The sequence below is a fragment of the Hesperophylax consimilis genome, chromosome 1 (genome assembly GCF_061612785.1).
Source record: "Hesperophylax consimilis isolate HC1 chromosome 1, BYU_Hcon_1.0, whole genome shotgun sequence".
NCBI classification, from domain to species: domain Eukaryota; kingdom Metazoa; phylum Arthropoda; class Insecta; order Trichoptera; family Limnephilidae; genus Hesperophylax; species Hesperophylax consimilis.
The window spans coordinates 23,600,010-23,614,408 of record NC_142836.1 but is presented as its reverse complement, the minus strand read 5'-3'; the positions used below and the strand labels follow the sequence as shown (position 1 = coordinate 23,614,408).

The 14,399-nt window shown below is 48.9% G+C and overlaps 2 protein-coding genes across 2 annotated transcripts in view; both read left to right on the top strand.

Moving 5' to 3' along the window:
* beta4GalNAcTA (beta1,4-N-acetylgalactosaminyltransferase A) overlaps window positions 1–14,399 on the top strand; it is a 105,790-nt gene that overhangs the window by 22,351 nt on the left and 69,040 nt on the right. The gene's annotated exons all lie outside the window — the stretch shown is intronic.
* Window positions 843–7,196, top strand: LOC149426486 (uncharacterized). The gene is made up of 5 exons (XM_089639897.1): window positions 843–1,198; window positions 1,842–2,070; window positions 2,121–3,141; window positions 3,244–5,649; window positions 5,695–7,196. Exons 1-5 carry the CDS (start codon window positions 843–845, stop codon window positions 7,194–7,196), a joined length of 5,514 nt encoding a protein of 1,837 aa, XP_089496023.1.

The window sequence follows — 14,399 nt, the reverse complement described above, 5'->3', positions numbered from 1 at the left end:
ATTGAATATTGTGCAAATCTTCCCCTTTTAAATATATGTTTCTCTCCTTAATATGTAAATTTGCACAAATTAAATATTGTGCAAAGCTGCCTTGTAAAAAATATTTTCTCTCTGTAATATGTGCAAACTCACAAAATATAATTGAATAAAAATGACACGGGCAAAGTGGTTTGAAGAACAGTCAGGACCTAGTCAAAATCGTCCCCTTCCAAGTTACGCAACAACGGCGCTCTCTCCTGTGACAAATTCCGGGAACCCAAAAATAATTCTCGGAATTTGTCGCTAACAAAGGGAGAGCTAGGCCCGTTGGTCCTTTAAAAGGCGGACAACTTGTGCAATTCGGCAGAGAGCCAGCAACGATCGGACCATCAACATCTCTCCTGGACTGCCCTGACTGCCTTCAAGCCTCTTCTGCCCTGGACCTTCACTGCAACCTGGCCTTCTTCTTTCTCCCGGCTCCCTGGTGTTCATCAAGAAGAAACTGTCACAATAGTCGAAGCGTCCCTAGTCAGGGCGCAGGTTCCCCCCTACCTTCCTCCCCCCTGCCTTATACCTTTCTCCCACATTTTCCCCATTTCTCCCTTCCCTATATTTTATCCCATTTTTCCCCAACATTTTCCCCATTTTTCCCTTTCATAATTTTTCCCCATTTTTTCCATTTTTTCAACATTCTCCCTACTTTTTCCCGACCTTCCCTTCCAAGGCGTCGAAGCGGCCAGCCGGCCACTCCCGCTATATCGTCTGTGCGGCCGGCGACTACAGTGCCGTCCCGTACATGGTCCTTCGAGCCGGATCGCCTCTTCACGCCTTCACTCCTTCACGCCTTCCAGTGACGTCCCAAGATGCCGTCCCTGCGGAGTGGCCGCGAGGCTTCAGCCTCCACCCCAGATTCACAACCCGACGTGGAGCTGGTGACAGGCCCTCACCCCGCCGGCCCTGCCGGCCCTCACCCTGCCGGCCCTCACCCTGCCGGCCCTCACCCTGCCGGCCCTGCCGGCCCTGACCCTGCCGGACCTGCCGCCCCACGCGCTGCCAGCCCTGCTGACACTCACTTTGCCGGCCCTGACAGCGCACCGTCCTCCGATGCGGAGGAGGATTCAATCACAACAGAGGACACGGTCAGGCAGCTCCGGAAGGCGAACCGGACAATGAGCAGGCAGCTCGCTGTGCTGCTCGCAGCCCTCCCCACCGCGACGCAGTACCTGCCAGGGGCGGACCCCCCTGGCACCCATCTGGGCGCCTACCCTGGTGCGGCCCCTGGTGCGCATCCTGCCGCCTACCCTGGTGCGGCCCCTGGTGCGCATCCTGCCGCCTACCCTGGTGCGGCCCCTGGTGCGCATCCTGCCGCCTACCCTGGTGCGCACCCTGCCGCCTACCCTGGTGCGGCCCCTGGTGCGCACCCTGCCGCCTACCCTGGTGCGGCCCCTGGTGCGCATCCTGCCGCCTATCCTAGTGCGGCCCCTGGTGCGCACCCTGCCGCCTACCCTGGTGCGGCCCCTGGTGCGCATCCTGCCGCCTACCCTGGTGCGGCCCCTGGTGCGCACCCTGCCGCCTACCCTGGTGCGGCCCCTGGTGCGCATCCTGCCGCCTACCCTGGTGCGGCCCCTGGTGCGCACCCTGCCGCCTACCCTGGTGCGGCCCCTGGTGCGCACCCTGCCGCCTACCCTGGTGCGCCCCCTGGTGCGCACCCTGCCGCCTACCCTGGTGCGGCCCCTGGTGCGCACCCTGCCGCCTACCCTGGCGGGGCCCCTGCTGCGCCCGCTGCTGCGCATCCTGGCGCCTGCCCTGGCGAGCACCCCGGCGCGCCCCCTGGTGCGCATCCCGCTGCCTACCCTGCTGAGCGCCCTGGCGGACCCCCTGCTGCGCCCGCTGCTGCACATCCTGGTGCCTGCCCTGGCGAGCACCCTGGCGCGCCCCCTGGTGCTCATCCCGCCGCCTACCCTGCCGTGCACCCTGGCGGGCCCCCTGCTGCGCCCGCTGCTGCGCATCCTGGCGCCTACCCTGGGGGCGGGCCCCCTGCTGCGCCCGCTGCAGCGCATCCTGGTGCCTACCCTGGCGCACCACCTGCCGGTTACCCTGGCGCCTCATCTCAGAGCTTCTCGCCGCTGTTTCCCCCGCAGCCGACCGTCGATGAGACTGCCCATCACACCAGCGAGTGGGTCCGACAAGGCGCCGACCCGTTCCTGGCACAGCTGAGCACCCTGCTGGCTGACGCCATCCGCTCCACGCGTGCCCAGGACAGCCCTCGTCCCTCAGTAGAGGAGGACCTTCGGATGACCGCCCTCATTGCCCGGCAGTCCACCGCCAAGGACCTCCCCATATTCTCAGGCGACCCCCTCGAATGGCCGGCCTGGATTGCGCAGTACGAGCAATCCACCTCGACCTGCAAGCTCACGCTGAGCGAGAATCTTATACGATTGCAGCGTGCGCTTAAGGGGAAGGCGAGGGAAAACGTATACTCGCTCCTACTGAACCCGGACCGCGTGCCCGAAATCATTTCGACCCTGGAGGAGCGGTACGGCGGATCGGGTTCGATAGCGAACCTGATGCTGGACAAGGTGAGGAAGCTGCCCTTCCTGTCTGCCGAAGCCACCTTGGAGGAGATTGCTGACTTCTCCGGGACAATCCAGAACCTGGTGGCTTCCCTGCGGGACTTGAGGACGGGAGGCTACCTCACCAACCCCGCCCTGCTGGCCGACATCACTGCCAAGATGCCATGCACATTAAGGATGGCCTGGCTGCTGGAGCTGCGGATGCTGGGGCAAACAACCCAGTCCACCATCCTCCAGTTGGCAGCATTTCTGAGGGGCGTCGCCGGCGTGATCCCGGTCAGCGGGATGGTGGATCCCTTGAGATCCGGCAAAGGGCGCCGGGAACATGTGCTGGCCAACGCTGTGGCCACACCGCCAGAGGGGAAGGCCAACCGCCCACCACCACCCGTAGTGAGAACAATAAACAAAAACAAAGTGAAAAGTGCGTGCGCTCAGTGCGGTGAGCCACACAGAACCCGGGAGTGTCGCGAATTCATTGCGAAATCGCTCTCCCTCCGGTGGGAGACAGTGCGTACTAACAATCTGTGCCGCAAGTGCCTGGAGGCGCACCACTCCAGGGACTGCAAGGAGACAGTGTGGTGTGGTGTGGGTGAGTGTCACTACCCGCATCATCGGCTGCTCCACCGGGAGACGGTCGCGGAGGTAAACCTTTGACGCCAGACAGTGGACAGCCGCGTGCTGCTAAAAATAGTGCCGGTTGTGTTGCGGGGCCCCACGGACGGGGAAGTGTCAACGTTCGCTCTTCTGGATGACGGATCCACCATCACCCTCATCGACGCTGACACCGCAACGCAGATCGGCGCACGCGGCCCAGTCCACAGTCTGCGGCTGCACGGGGCGAAGGGGATGTGTACCTCCGACGCCCGCTCCCAACGCGTGAAGCTGACGATCCGGGGCGCTGGATTGGAGCCCGCCTTCAACATCACCGCCCACACAGTAGCTGACCTGAGCCTGCCGGAGCAGCGCGTTCCTGGAAGACGCGTCACCCCAAAACTCTTGATCGGGCAGGATAATGCCCACCTTATCGTGTCAAGAGAGGTCCGTGAGAATAGCACTACTAGAATAGTGTCACGGACCGCTTTGGGGTGGATCGCCCACGGAGGCTCGAGCCTCAGCAATGACGGGCCAGCTACCACACTGGCCCTCCAGTCGGAGACCGCTGCAGATGCCCGCCTGAGGGAGTTGGTAACATCCAACTTTGCCGTCGACTCCCTCGGCGTCACGTCTGCGGCGAGAGTCAATGCCATGGACACAAAGGCCATGGCATTAATGGCAGAAACCACCCGCCCCCTACCTTCTGGGCGGTGGGAAACTGGCCTCCTGTGGAGACACCCTGACGCCACACTACCCGACAACCGGCAGTGTGCGCTGAAGCGGCTCCAGTCCCTCGAGAAAAAGCTCGCAGCGGACGCAACCCTGGCAGCGGCGTACAATGATAAAATGACGCAGCTTGTCGCCAAAGGCTACGCCAGACGCCTCTCCCCCAATGAGGCGTCGCTCCCTGCCCCACGGAAGTGGTATCTTCCCCACTTCGCCGTCACCAACCCGAACAAGCCAGGGAAGATAAGGGTTGTATTCGACGCCGCCAGCCGATGCCGAGGGACGTCACTTAACGACCAACTGCTCACTGGCCCTGACCTGCTGTCCTCTCTCCTGGGGAACATCCTCCGATTCCGGGAAGGCGGTATAGCCATCGCCGCCGACATCCAGGAGATGTTCCTGAGGATCCAAATCAGGAAAGAGGACCAGTCTTCGCAACTTTACCTGTGGAGGTCGCCGGACCGGCAACAGCCGGACACCTACCAGCTGGCGTCCATGATGTTTGGGGCTACCTGCTCGCCTAGCAGTGCCCAGTACGTGCGGGACAGGGTGGCCGGTCAGTACGAGCACCAGTACCCGGCCGCCGCAGCAGCCATTCGTTCACGGTTTTACATGGACGATTACCTGGACGCAGTGGACAACCCTGACGAAGCTGCTGCCCTAGTCCGAGACGTAAGGGCCCTCCTTGCAAAGGGAGGGTTCCACCTTACGAACTGGGTCTCAAACAGCCTGGACGCCATCGCCGATGTGCCCCCCGAAGACCGCGCCACCTCCACGGTAGCTATCAGCAGCGGGAGCAGCGAGACCGAGAGGGTCCTGGGACTGGTGTGGGACCCATCTACCGACCGCTTCATCTACACTTTCCTGGAAGCGGCCAGTCTAGAGGAAGCCACCCGGCCTACAAAGCGGCAGCTCCTCTCCATCGTCATGAAGATCTTCGACCCGGTGGGCTTCGTCTCCTGCCTCACCATACGGTCGAAGATCCTACTGCAAGCCGTGTGGCGTTCGAGCGTTGGATGGGACGACCACATCACCTCGGAGCACGCTGAACGCTGGAGGGACTGGATGAGCCTGCTCCAGGAAAGCAGCGTCTCCATCCCACGACGGTCGCTCCGACAGAGGTCAAGCAGCGTGACCCTGCACCTCTTCTGCGACGCCTCGGAGCAAGCTTGCTGTGCCGTCGCCTACTTCGTGGAGGAAGTGCAGGGCACCCTAAAAGCCACCTTCATCGCCAGCAAATGTAAGGTGGCACCTCTCAAGCCGCTATCCATACCCCGCCTTGAGCTGCAGTCCGCACTCATGGCGGCCAGATTGGCCAGAACCATCCGGTTGGAGAGCCAAGCGAGGATAGCTTCAACCATCTTCTGGACGGACTCGACCACAGTGCTGTGCTGGTTACGCACCGATCCGCGCACGTACTCTGCGTTCGTGTCCAACAGGTTGGGCGAAATAGATGAACTCACCTCCATAGCCAATTGGAGGTGGGTTCCCACCAAGCAGAACCCGGCCGACATCGGCACACGGGACTTGGAGCTGCCCGACCTGTCACTCCAAGGAAGATGGTTCAACGGCCCCGCCTTCCTCACCACACCGGAGAGCGACTGGCCAAAGGAGCGCACCCTCACAAAGCCAGACGACCAGACCCTCGAGACCCGGCCCCGACACTACGTCGGGCACATCACCACAGCCGGAGAGGCCCTACCTCTGGTCGAGAGGTTCTCGTCATGGCACCGGCTGATCCGGGCTACAGCGTGGGTGCTACGCTTCATCAGGCGCTGTCGGACGGGCCCAAGCCGACCCCCTGAAGGCTCCTTATGAGCAGACGAGCTGACGGAGGCTGAGCGCAGATGGGTGAGAAGGTCCCAAGAAGACGCCTTCTCCACTGACCTGCACACCATTCGTCGCAGCCAGGCGCTACCTGCCGCCAGTCGTCTCGTCAGTTTGGCCCCCTTCCTCGGACCTGATGACGTTTTGCGGATGGGCTCACGGCTGAGGGAGCTCACTGGAAGCACGAGCGTGGCGAAGACCCCCGTGATCTTGGATGGCTCCGATCCGTACGCCCGACTGCTGATCCGCCACTACCATGAAAAGGCGGACCATCCAAGCACGGAGAAAACTGTGGCCGAGATCCGGTGCAGCTTCTTCATCCTGCGCCTCCGTACCATCAGCAGAAAAATCAGCCATGAATGTCCCACCTGCCGCTTACGACGGAGCAAGCCCTCTCCTCCACTGATGGGGGTTCTCCCGCCGACCCGCCTGGCTCACCACGTCCGCCCCTTTACACACTGCGGACTGGACTACTTCGGGCCAATGGAGGTCACCGTCGGCAGACATCGGGAGAAGCGCTATGGAGCCCTATTTACCTGCCTCTCCACCCGCGCCATCCATCTGGAGCTAGCGGTCTCGCTGTCTGCCGACTCGGCCATTATGGCCCTACAACGGATGACCGCCCGAAGAGGTCAGCCCAAGGTGTTGTACTCAGACAACGGGACAAACTTCCGTGGTGCGGACGCGGAAATTCGAGATGCCACGGCAGCCCTGCAGCAGGATGACAGGATGACGGACGCCATGGCTACCAAGGGCATCGAGTGGCGCTTCATCACCCCCCTAAGTCCCCACATGGGGGGAGCCTGGGAAAGGTTGGTGCGCTCGGTAAAACGAGCCCTGAGCGCCACCTTAAAGGAGAGGGCGCCAAGGGAGGAAACCCTGCGCACAGCATTGGCAGAGGCTGAGTTTGTGGTCAACAATCGGCCACTAACTCATGTCTCTGTCGACCCGCGGGACGAAGAGCCCCTCACCCCGAATCATTTCCTCATGGGGTCTGCCGGGAACCGCCCACATCTGTCACTCTACGACAGCAAGGAGGAGGAGGTATGTCTCCGTCGCCAGTGGCGTATCAGCCAACAGCTCGCCGATATGTTCTGGTGGAGGCGGTGGCTCCGTGAGTACCTCCCCACCCTGGGCGCCCGACAGAAGTGGCACCACCCGACTGACCCCCTCAAAGCTGGAGACTTGGTGGTCATCTTAGACCCCGCGCTGCCACGCAACAGCTGGCCGCGCGGACGTATCGTTGAGGCCATCCCAGCTGCCGACGGCCAAGTGAGGACGGCCCGGGTCCAAACAGCCACAGGAACGTACACCCGCCCTGCTGTCAAACTCGCCCTCATCCTCCCCGCACCAGCACCAGCGCCCGCACCGGCACCAGCACCAGCGCCGCCCTCTACAGCACCCGGACCACGGATGCCGCATGGGAGCCACAACCCCCAGCGGCCCAGGGGAACCGGACGTCGAGGACGCCGCCGACCTACACGTCCGGACCGCTAGGCGCAGCCGTGACTGCACCGGGGGGAGAATTGTACCGGACGTACCTCCACCGACTTAAATTAATTTTAACAAATCTGAATTTACGCAGAGGCAGTTCCTTTACAAACTCACCTCTGCGCATATTCGAATTTATGCAACAAAATTCTCTCTATAAAATCTGTAATCTTATCTGTTGATTAATAAATAAAACCACGGGGTCAAGCAGTCATCATTATAGACAAAAAACAAAGGCTTGACCCCCCAACACCCTCTTATAAATTAAATACCTATCATCTGTACAAAACATGGAAGATTTGCATGAAATTTTGAAATTGTGCAAACGCAGTTTCCTTTACAAAACTTGCCGTTTGCACAAAATTGAATATTGTGCAAATCTTCCCCTTTTAAATATATGTTTCTCTCCTTAATATGTAAATTTGCACAAATTAAATATTGTGCAAAGCTGCCTTGTAAAAAATATTTTCTCTCTGTAATATGTGCAAACTCACAAAATATAATTGAATAAAAATGACACGGGCAAAGTGGTTTGAAGAACAGTCAGGACCTAGTCAAAATCGTCCCCTTCCAAGTTACGCAACAACGGCGCTCTCTCCTGTGACAAATTCCGGGAACCCAAAAATAATTCTCGGAATTTGTCGCTAACAAAGGGAGAGCTAGGCCCGTTGGTCCTTTAAAAGGCGGACAACTTGTGCAATTCGGCAGAGAGCCAGCAACGATCGGACCATCAACATCTCTCCTGGACTGCCCTGACTGCCTTCAAGCCTCTTCTGCCCTGGACCTTCACTGCAACCTGGCCTTCTTCTTTCTCCCGGCTCCCTGGTGTTCATCAAGAAGAAACTGTCACAATAGTCGAAGCGTCCCTAGTCAGGGCGCAGGTTCCCCCCTACCTTCCTCCCCCCTGCCTTATACCTTTCTCCCACATTTTCCCCATTTCTCCCTTCCCTATATTTTTTCCCATTTTTCCCCAACATTTTCCCCATTTTTCCCTTTCATAATTTTTCCCCATTTTTTCCATTTTTTCAACATTCTCCCTACTTTTTCCCGACCTTCCCTTCCAAGGCGTCGAAGCGGCCAGCCGGCCACTCCCGCTATATCGTCTGTGCGGCCGGCGACTACAGTGCCGTCCCGTACAAATATATACCTAATATTATATTATATATTAATGGTACGGTACTTTTATTTTAGTTTTTAAACTTACACTTAATACAATGCTGTTATTTGTAGTTTTGTTATAAACTACTATTTTAACTATTATAACTTATGTTATAAACTGAGCCTGCTCTCAACACAGAAGTTCATAGTGACACAGGCACAACACATCACCCATGTAACAAAATTTTTGAAGATGAATAAATTGAAATAATAAAAATTGTGTTTTATCAAAAATAGAAAGACTTGTTTATTTTCATTTTCACTTCCTTCAAAAAAAATCAATTTCGATGTTTCACATCTGCTTGACGTCTCGGAACGGCTTTTTTTTAAATCTCAGTTTATTCGTTATTTGGGAATGTTCGTATTTCTTTTTAAAGTTAAAGTCACGTTACTGTTTGTTGTTATGATTACATGGAAAATAAGGCGGCGAGAAAAAATACTTTTTTTCCATATTATGGAGCGGTTAATAAAACTGTTACGCCCTTTGAAAGGCCATCGGTAAAAAGCCACATTAAATTCAGCGGCACTCGCTGTGAATCTTGTTGGAAGTCGGGAACTGAAGGAACGAACAAGGAACTTTTCCTCGAACGTAAGTACCTACTGTGAAGGGTGAAAGTTAAACGTGACGTCTGAAATGTGTGTTTATTATGTTATTAGTCTCCGCATTTACAAAATATATGTATGTATGCCTGTGTGCGTTCCGATTCCGTTTCAAGATGGTGGCCATTTTATTTCAGTCAAGTTTCTTTTTTTAAATGTTTCAAATCTACGTGTTTATTTATTTGCATTTTTCATACCTACATGAAGAAATTTTGAAAAAAGATTTGTAATAAGAGTAGTTTCATTGGACAATTTGTGTTTTTTTTTAATATCATCATTACACAAGAGGCTCTTGGGAAAATAATTTCCCTCAGGGCCTATGTCCTATTTTGGGATGCTGTGTGGAGGGTATTTTTTGTTAGAGGAAGGTGTAAACATAGGTCAAGAGAGATGTTGTAGGAGGGAGGAAACACAGAGGCCTAATTATTGAATATATAAAATAATTGCTTATTTGAAAATTAAAAATTATGTTTCACAAAATATAATAAAGTAGGTAGGTATTTAAGTACCTAGTTAAATTTTGGTTTTGGTGTATTGTACGAGAAAATTAGAAACATACATTTTGGAGGTTATGTCTAATGGTAAGTATACATTTGCGAACCGAAACGCGAATCGAGCCACGAATTACGGGAAAGGAACGAAGCAACTGTAAGCGGCGTTTCGCTCCCTTTGCGGTTGCTTTGTTCCTTTCCCATAAGTTGAGGTTCAATTCGGCAGTTCGGCTCGCGTATGTATACGTAGCATTAGACTGTTCACAGATCCTACATACTAGTGTAATAATATCTGCCGCTGAGAACAGATTTTCTCAGACTATTTTTGGGTGGCTTTGTTATTTAATACTTTCCTCCATGACCCACATTTTCCTAATCTTCTATATTGGTCTGTAGTCAAATTAAACTCATTTGGATGATATTACAGTAGATATTGAAGAAAAAATTGCGCTGAATCAGGCTAAACGAATTCATTTATTAAAATGAGAAATGCGATTCCATTTGGTTTTAATTATTATTACAATTTTTTTTAAATCCTGTTCCAATTGGCAATATTTATTTAGTTATGAAAGTCAATGTTGAAAATCCTACACACATAACATTTAGGTTATTTATTCAAAAGTCCTGATTTAACCTTACTAGTATTTTAGATTTAAATAAAGCGCAAAAAAGTAAACCCTAACGAAACGCCGAGGTTTTTGAGAATTTGCGATCCGACATTTGATTCAGATATGGTGCGCCTTTATCTGTTCCTTTTCATTATTAATTGCTTTAAGAAAAGTTTGACCTTGTTTAAAATTATCCCTGCCACCATTGAATTGAAGCAAGATGGACCGCAACATCACTGACCACGATTTAGCGGTTGCCTGAAGATGCACTCGAATCAATCAATCTCCGCGCACAATCACCGTCGCGCGTCTCACTCCAATCAATCCATCCATCCGTCAATACGGATTGTTAAGAAAACTCCGTCTAACGTGGAGCAAAGACATTTCCCAGCCACTGTCTTCGATGTATAAACTAGGCACAGTGTTGTTTAAGTGTAGCATACCACGTCCTCAGAGATGTGCTTTATTTCAAATAAATCCATTTCAAATGGAAATGCAAAATGCAAAATGGATATTTTCCATTTTGCATTTTAAATGCTTTTCTAAAAACCATTTTGCATTTTAAATGCTTTTCTCAATGCATTTTCCATTTTAAATGCTTTTTTGCAACATTCTTCCTACTATCCCCACTCATTTTTTTTTCATTAGCCCGCAAATATCAGTCGGTCCTCAACCTCGCTATGAGAGATAATTTACATTTGTCAAGTTGCTCCCTGGTAGGAGCCCTGGCAATTGAGTGTTACCATTACAAAAAATACTGATTCAAATAGGTACTGAATATGGGGCCATGACGATGCAATATTAAATGTTAGATAGCAGTTTCTATGTTTTTACGTTGGCAACATTAGTCCCGCGCAAATTTTTCGTGGTTTCATAATCTGTAGTCGTGGTGTTTATGGATTTACCATCATGTAATATGTTTGTTTTACATTGATGTCTATTATTAAATGACAAAATTGTTTAAAAATTCTATAATTATTTTAATTGTTTGACCTGAGAAACCATTTTGCATTCTCAATGCATTTTGAAAATAGGTATTTTGCATTTTGCATTTGAAATGCTTTTCTAAAATCCATTTTGCATTTTCAAATGGAAAAGTTTTGACCCATTTCCATTTTGCATTTCAAATGGTTTTGGGTACCCATTTTGCACATCCCTGCACGTCCTCTGTTGGTTTAACCAGTTTTAACAAGAAGCTAAGCTCTATGTAAATGCAAAAAGGAAAAAAAATTCAAGATTAAAATGTGTTGATTTTTGTTGTGTTAGGTACTGAATCAACTTTGACGTAATAAAGTAAAGATTATTCAACCTAGAAATATATTTAACGTCTAACCCAGATTTGAAACTTAAAAAAAAATATATATATATTTTTTAAATCATAAGCTGTTAAAAAGGTCCATAAACTCTCCTCCACAGATTTCAATTTATTTTCATACTTACTTTAATGTTCCCTCAATAGGTGTGCGGGTGTGCGTCCGCACTACCGTTAAGAATTGTCTGCACACGTGTTTTCATCTTCAGTATCTTCAGTGAATAATCTTCAATATGAAGGAAAGTTACCGAACAAGAAAATAGTTTATTGAAATGTTAATTATTTTGTGAGACATTAACTCTATTAATTATTTTATCTTCACATGAATATTCGTATTTGCGCACTAGCCGCTTTCTTCCTTTAATATCTTTCACAGATAAGTTGATAGGCCGCAGACAAAATGAAAAAAAAATAGAGGTAACGAGAAAAAATAATATTTTAGAACGGTACTAAATCGTCGGCAATACCTGGAACAAAACCGTAGATAACAATGTGGAACCGAAAATACACGCGTAATTTAAATATAATAAATAAACAAAATACCGAAAATTAAATGTACACGTACAAATCAGTAATAATACGTATTACCCATAGTCTTTTTATCAGTATTTAAATTTAAAGCGAAATAAACATGTAACATTTCCACGTAATATTCGTAAAACAATGAGAAGTCAAATAATTTCCACAATTATCAAACAATAAGAAAATCGGTAACAAAATAGAACACTTTATTTTTTTTCACCCCCGAATCCATGATATAAAAAGAAGAGCTGGACGAAAAAAAGATTCGTATTTAACGCATATAAAGTCATGTTCCTACCCCCGTTTTCGTACCCCCTGTGTTGTTGTGTGGGGGATGTTGTGCGGTACAAGAAAAAGTGAAAAGGGGGATATAATGATACGTGAAGCTTGAAGTAAATTGGTATTTAGATTAAGTCAAGACAGCCATTGCTGCATCATCCATACTGAATGTTGGCTTCACGCCAGGATTATACTGAAAGTATCTTCCTGATATTATTCTTCTTCTTCAATATGAAATTTATTATAAAGTTTGACTGACGTACCTCTACAAATGCTGACATCACTTATTAAAGAACTAACAAATAATATAACACACTAGCTTGTTTGTGCAGAGTTTTTCCAAATCAGATGTTTACAGTAATTTTCCTCTTATTTTGAACGTCAAGTGTGCCAAATTTGATCACGAAGTATCAAAATTCTGTATTAACAGGTGGTAAAAGGGATGGGTATGATTTTTAGAAATCTCGAGTAGACAGTGACATTACTCCTGTGTTAAAGGTAAAGTGTGCAAAATTTCATCAATACCGGAATAAAACTGTCGATATGTTTAAAACACAAAGCCACACCGCCCGTACGCCCGCCACAGACTTTTTTTTTATTTTGTATAAATAGATAGAATATAGAAATCACGCGAATGTTGATGAAATACTCTAAAATGTTTCCGTGGAAAAGTCGGTACAGGTTGATCAGTAGTTTTCTCGCTTTAGAAACAGCGCTGTATAAATGTGTCTCCTTACACTCCTATCACCAAGTCAAATGAAACCATTTTTATAGCAGTCTGTCATTTCTAATTTGATTGGAGGCTAATAAGTTATTATATTAAATTTGTCTTCAAGAAATGAGACTCATGTCATCTACGGACTTTTGTTGTCACCGAGAGTAAAGTAGAGGTATCATTATTATCCGACAATCATTTATTTCACTTGGGATTTTCCTAAACTGGGAGGTCGGTATTAATCAGTACTCTAGTGCTAAAGGGTGCAGCAAAACACAGGGCCGGTACATCCCGTGTGGTGTGAGTAGGCACCTGGGAGGGGTCTCACTGTGTTAGGAAGGTCGTGCCGTTTTTAGTCGTTACCATGGTTTGGTCCGGACAACACCAGGTCTTCATTACAAATTCTGTTCAATTTTGTGGTGTGTATTTTTTTAATGTTATTGCGACACGAGTATCCGAACAGCCTGGAGTTTTTGGAACTTCGGTTTCCCCAATATTGTGGAATTTTGTGTAGCAGCGGAAACCACCTAAAGTAGATGCCTATTCCTATTTGTTTATTTTCAGCTCAGTTTTATTATACATATTATAAACAGGACATAATCAAACATTCAAAGAACTGGTTAACTGCCGGCTCCGCTCCGCGCTTAAAAAAACTTTAAATTTATTATTCTTAAAAGAAAAAATATAAAGATTTCTGAATAGACATTGGATAATTATAATTACTAACCCTCGAATCTAAGTATAGATAACATAAATTTTACCTTACCACTGACACCACGGGCAGAAATCATACTAATCTATATTTGTAAACGTAAATATGTATGTTAGTCGTAAATCTCTAGTTTAAGCCGTAGTTGTAAGTCATCTTATGGCGGTATTGTATAAATAGTAAATACCCACTCAGTTAGTTAGTCATAAAAATATGTATAGTTTTAAGTCTTTAATTAGTTGTAAATCACTCGACATTAATCTTAGTTATAAGCCACTAGTTATACATCACTAGCTATGAAACTTAGTCATAAGCCAAAAGTAATGAGTTATAAGTGATGATGGAATAAATTAAATGCATAAATTAAGTTGTTAAGCGTCCTTGCGGTGATTTTCTCATGAAAACGGCGCTATACAAATAATCCAATCGTTATTATTATTATAATATGGCATCTTAGTCGAAAATTTAAACATCCCAGAAAACAACAGAAGTAATTTTCGCCGAAGGAGGAATAATCGAATATAGACGTATACAACTGTATTTATTATCTTTGGTGCATGGAATGTCTTAAATGGCACGGGTCAGACGGCGCTACCCCACTGGTAACAACCCCAGGTCCACAAAGCCTATCGATAGTTATTGCCAAATATCAAGGCTGTAAATAGCGAGATTACACTGCGGAATTCCATCAAAACTACCTGGTTTGCCGACCCACGTCCACGGAACATAAACCCTTTTAGACTAAAGGGTAATAGGAACCTAATCTACTTCAGTCGGAATACTCGCGTGTGTTGGTTGACTTTCCGCGTAAGGAA